Raw genomic sequence first — 6,000 nt, forward strand, 5'->3', positions numbered from 1 at the left:
CCGGATTAAAAACAAAAGGTGCCATCGATGTCATCGAAAAGAAAACTATATACAGCACGGTTCGAACGAATCTATAATTTCGAACATCAAACAAGACGAGAAACGGCGAGCAACGCCCGTACGATAACGGTCCCGAGCGCGATTTTTTCCTGGAACGATGCAAAGGTTAACGTTGACGGTTCGCTTACGAAAGGAAGTTCAGCGTGCAGCGTGACGCTATCGCGATCTTCCAGCAATCATGTCAGAACGGCACATAAGGCTCCAGTCATCCGCTGATATTTTCTACTCTCGTGATATGCCCACCGCGGTGCTCGGAGAACGGTGAAAAATATTGTCAAGACGGCGTTGAAATATTACACCGTGTCAGGCCGCAAGAATTGCTGCACCGTCGACGATAATCTACCGCTGGCCGCGTGAGCAGGCGACAATTCGTATTGCTCGCGCGATGGAATACGAGCAGAATGACAATAAAGTCCACGACAGGTGGAATAACACTCTAAAGGGAACGATTATCGCTTAAATGCCAGCATTACTTGCGAGGGTCGTTCGAAAGTTCGCGGCTCGGAAAACTGAAACGTACTGTTCTCAGTTTTAAACGCGTGTCTCTTAAATGTCTTTCAAGCCGGTACCGTCGCGTTTAAATTCTGCAGGAGTCGCTGCGAATAAATTAATGCCGTTTCGCGGACGGACGAACGAAAGGGTCGATCGAGCGACCGATATTTTAATTTATACGCGACGAAAAAGTTGGGTAACTTTCTTGTCGACGGTGATCAACGTTCCCGACTGATTCTTTCATCGTCCAGCAGAATTCAGTCCCGTGCCAGCTACGCGAATCGCGCGAAAGTCGCCGAGACAAGGAGAAAAGTTGCGGCGTACGAAAGTTTTGGCGCGGCCGAGGGAAGGAAACCAGAAAACGAACGAACGCTTAATTAACTCGCCCGCGGTGTCTAGCGAATAACAAAACGTTACCGTGATCATGCCGCGATACCCGAATATACAGCTGTAACGGCTGGCTCTCGTCCAACAGGCGTGTCTGAGACATTATACCCTCGTAAACGCGAATTTGTCATTTCCTCTCAACTGTCCCGTGCACGAATTGCATTCTGAACGACTGTATTCGTATAAATCGACTCGTTACGCCACTCTACCTGCAACATAAATTTCCGGATATTGTGCGACCGATCGATAAACTGCTGCACGACTCACCAGATTTATACCATCGTTTTAGTATCGAGCTGGCAAACTATTTCCACGACTGTTCTTAAGTTAAGAATCTTAATCCTCCGGCGCGCAATGTTGTATCAGCGATCCAACGGGACAGATAGCTTGCATCAAAGTTTTCATTGGTCTCGCGGGTCATCCACCAAGAAATGAGAATATATATATGAAAATATTCAGGCTAATACGCATGTAGAATTTGATGATTTTTTTATATCCTATAATACGATAACCTACCTGTTGCCTTAAGGTGAAAAAAATCCCTCGAATTTCCCACACCCTCGATTATGCGATCAACCCTCGCCCCTGTTAGGTAGGATAATCGAGGGACTACTGCATTATCCTTTTCCTAGCGTCCTGAAAGTTGGGTCGTTTTAAAACACGTTTCGTTCTATGTTCCTATCCACGTCACGACGATTCGTTTCCTCTTTCAGGTCCATCCAACGGAAAATAAAAATGAAAGAGTTTCAAGTTATTATGTCCGTTACATTTTTCACCGGTTTGAGAATATTTATCGAAACGGATATACTTTTTATTTGAAACGCGACGGGTCTGCCCACTCGTCTGTCTGTTTTACTTTAATAATGAACTATTAACGGACTTTGCTTCGTTTTACCCAGCCTCCACCCTCGTAGCATCGATGATCGGACTCTTTCACCCCGGTACACCCTCACCGGCGGGTGGTTTCGCTTTGAAGCGAACGGTTTGCGATTGTAAAACTTTATCGCGAAAGAGAAACCAAGAATTATTACAAGCGCCAGTGGTTCATTCCGCCATGTGATTTCCTTTAGACGTTATTATTTTCAGAATAACGTATTCCGTCGGGCTCGCGTTTCAACCACTTCCCTTCTGCTTTCAATCTAGTTGAAAATATTTTATCGTTAACGAGGGACCGATTCACCGTCGATCGATCAGCGCTTTTACGCGGAACGTACATCTTGAATCGTCATTATTGCGCGTTTATCGAGGGACACGCGTTAATAGACGCGCGAGCTTCAACGTGGTTGCTTTGATGGCGCGGCTGGAATTCATAGCATTTGATGTGAATTAGAGCGCTTTCCGACACGGCACCGTCCAATTTCTCTTGCTGCCATTCATCAGAGATTCAAACACGTTGCACTCACAGATAAGGGACCTCGCGGTAAACTTCAATTAGCGATATCATTCGGGCGGTCGTTGTTAATTTATCGTGCCGACGCACACGCGCGCGATGCGCTGGATAACGCGTACATCGCGAGCAAGGATGATAATAACGAGCAAAGAGGAAGCTGAAAACGGTAAGAAGCATTGACTCGGCCGCGTCTGTTCGCAGCGATTAAAAAGTAGCAGAAGTAAGTAACGACCCCCTTCAACTCGTAGGACGCGTCTGTCCGTTGGTCGCGTACGGCAGATCTTCTTCAGAGCGCTTTATCTCAAAGACGACATCGCTCACTAGTCACGGGAAATGGCTCTCGCAATCTTTTCCTTGAATGCCGGTTGCGAGTCCGCTCGACATTCACAAGATATTAAATGAAAACATTGGACCGTCTTCCAGTCGACGGAACCACCTAATATTTGCCAAGAACGATATCGCAAAGGAACCATCAGCAGACACTCTTCTTTCTTTCTAGCTTGCTTACTTGTTTGGCGTGCTTGCTCGTTGACCAGAGTACCTTGCCTCCACGACGGCTTAACTTATACTCCCTCCGGTAAACGTGAAAACCCCGAGACGAGAGAAGCTGAAGATCTGGGGAGGAGGCACGCGAAATCGCATAAAGCCGAGATACGCCTTAAAATAATCTTGCCATTTCGCTGGTGCGCGCTGCATAATACCACGGTGAGCCGGCGCACTCGACTCTCCGAATAAACCGAGAGATGAGTAGATTTTATCGCTATCAATTTACAATACGGCCCTCCACGACCGCGCCACGACAGGTTTTACGGCCCCGTTCTGGTCAACTAACACAAAACGGATCTTATCGACCGCACCCCGATTGTTTGCTCAAATAGAGAGCCAATTTTATGGTTTATACACTCCCGTGAAAGTCGTCGTCCCGCCCGAGAAGGGAGGGAAAAAAAACGAACGTTTTCATTTCCGACGGATTAACGACGCATCAATTTTGTTTTTTTTCTCTCTCTCTCGCTCACTCTCGTTCTCTTTCTATCTCGTCTTTGTTTTCTTTTTCAATATGGAGAGCGGTGATCGGAAATTTTACGCGATACAGATTAACGCGTTTCCTCCCCACCCGCCCCAGCTCCGCGCATTTATGCACAGATATACAAAGGCAACACGGTTGGAGTATTTTCGGTAAAATTTTAAAGCGGCAACCGGAGGTCCACTGTTCGTCGATGCTTTTTCGAGCATGACCGTTGGAAAGAGGCTCGGAATCGAACGCGTACGATGATCCCGGCAGTCCATCATCGCATTTACGGATTGAATATCAAGACTCATCATCGGCAATCACCGCTGACAAATACTACCGCGCTGCATCGCTGGAGATAAACAACGACCGATTACTCCGATTCACGAACCCGATATAACGTTTCATTGTTGTTCCGGGTAGTATCATTAACCCGATATAATTGTACAGTAAAGTGTCCCGTTACTATTGATGCGATCATAACGTTTACCGTATCGCTCGAGAGCTTCTCGAACAATGTTTAAACGAAACGGTTCGGCGAAGTTGCTCGATCGACTATCGCGGGCCAACAAAACGTTCCTTCGCCGTTTCGTTAATTATTTTTTGCGCGCGGTTGCGTTTCCCGCGACCGTTTCCGGCGAGTCGAGTGGCTCAGACCTGGTTCGGAGGAGGATTATCAATGTTAACGATGCCATTTTGACGCAGCGTGTAACGCGTGCGCGATATTCTACGCGAGTAGTGCACGGTGTTACGTGTAATTAAATTGACGACGAGAGTCCACCCGTCGCTCTTACCCCCGTTTATTAATTAACGCGTTACGTAGGAAATTATTACCGCGCGATAAAACCGTCTGGAACCGACAACGGTATCGCGACTATTTTATTTGTCGGGTTGTTTTCATTCATCTCGACCGGGAAAAATAATTAGTCACAATCAATACTGAGTATCAGGCGTTTCCGTTTGCTCTATCGCAGACGCGGCGCCGAGCGACGCTAATGGACGCAAGACGCTTCGCAGCAGATATGCAACTCCTCTTTCTTTGGCGGTTTGTGCCCGCACGGCAGATACTCCGGTTTCAATCCGCAGTGCGTGACCGACGCCGACGACGCAGTCGAAGACGTATCACTCGCGCAACTATCCAAAAGTTTCTCGATCGATTCCGGAACGACCGGTTTAAATCTTCCGCCGAGCGCTCGCGCGCCACGAAGAATGGCCCTCTGCACTGCTTTCTCGGCCGACTTCCGCTCCTCCTTCATGCACTCTATCTCCCTTCGCAGTTGGTACACCTGGGGACACGTCTTCCCGTTATTAAACCATACGTAACCGATTTGAAATCTTAAAGCAGATATAAAACGTATATATCCTAAGTTATCAATCACGTTGCGTTCCGTCGAATAAAAATTTCAAACACGATATACTTTTTCGCGTTTAATATTCGTACAACGTTTCACCGAACCTGGCGTCCGCTAATTTGATGTTCCTTTGTCAGTCGGGTTGATAAATTAGTAAACCGGCAAATTCGGACAGAAATAATATCTCACTTCGCATTCCAGTTTTTTTATTCGGTTGTCCTCGCATTTCGGGCATCCCTTGACCGTTATTTTCGGTCCCTTTCCGGGGCAAGATACTTTTTGCACGTGCTTCGGAGACTTGTCTTTCCCGTTTCGCTGGCACACGGTTTGCCGAACGCAATTCGGTGCCTTTTTGCGTTCCATTGCTGGACACGATATTTCTTCCACGTGCTTCGAGGGCTTCCTACATTCCATTGCGGGACATGGTACCCCTTGCTTCTTCTTAGGCTTCGCCTGAGGACACGGTACGCTCTGAACGAATTTCCTTATTATATGTTTCGGCTGGCATGCTACCACTTCCGTTGGCATAGCCTTGTTACTTCGATAACGGGAATTTTTCTTCCGACTAAATTTTATTCATGGTTACAAATTTTAATGGCCGAATGCTTGTCGCTTGAACCTGTCCCCTCTCGAGAGTTTCGTTCGATACGACGGTCTCGAAACTGTCAACCTCGGAGAAACCGAAAATTTTGTTACGGGGCCGCTGGTCCACGGAGAACAAGAAACCTTCGCCCATCACTTCTTCGCTTTCACCTTCTTGGAACTCTTCATCGTCGTGTCGCGTAATTTTCTCTTGCGAGTTTCGTTGGCCTCTATGCTGTCCGGTCGCAGGGTGTTCGTAAAATTCTTATCGGGCTTGAACGGGACGCGATTGTTCTCGACGGTATGCAGCACACGATTCAACGTCGGAAAATCGTTGCCGAAACGTGTCGTGCCGCCGAAAGCAGCCAACCGATTCTGATACTCGACGCTGTCGCGTTTCAATTTGTTATTCTCGTGTTCCAATCGGGCGATCTCCTTCTCCAATTGCGCCATACGCTTGTCCTTCTCGTTGGCTTTCTTCGCTGTTCGGTTCGTTTTCTTGTTCCCCGTGGACATCTCTCGAAAGGGTGAACCTCGGGATCGCAAGATAGGTTGCTGTTAACGCGTGGTTGCACCGCGATCGATTACATTTTCCACGGTCGGGAGGGACCGTTGCATCCTAGCAACGACAAAACACCTGAAAAGAAAATTATTAAATTGAAACGTGCACGCGAAAGCATTCAAATCTATAGCTTTCCTTAGAACGTGGACAAAAAAGAAATTTGTCT

The 6,000-nt window shown here is 47.3% G+C and overlaps 1 protein-coding gene across 1 annotated transcript; it reads right to left on the reverse strand.

Annotated features, from left to right (window-relative positions):
• Positions 1–4,330: 4,330 nt before the first annotated feature.
• LOC143345702 (uncharacterized) lies at positions 4,331–5,719 on the reverse strand. The gene is made up of 2 exons (XM_076773073.1): positions 4,880–5,719; positions 4,331–4,624 (listed from the first exon to the last, which is right to left on the reverse strand). The coding sequence occupies exons 1-2, from the start codon at positions 5,216–5,218 to the stop codon at positions 4,331–4,333; spliced, it is 633 nt and encodes a 210-aa protein (XP_076629188.1). The 5' UTR covers positions 5,219–5,719.
• Positions 5,720–6,000: the final 281 nt, after the last annotated feature.

Source organism: Colletes latitarsis, chromosome 9 (assembly GCF_051014445.1).
Source record: "Colletes latitarsis isolate SP2378_abdomen chromosome 9, iyColLati1, whole genome shotgun sequence".
NCBI lineage: Eukaryota > Metazoa > Arthropoda > Insecta > Hymenoptera > Colletidae > Colletes > Colletes latitarsis.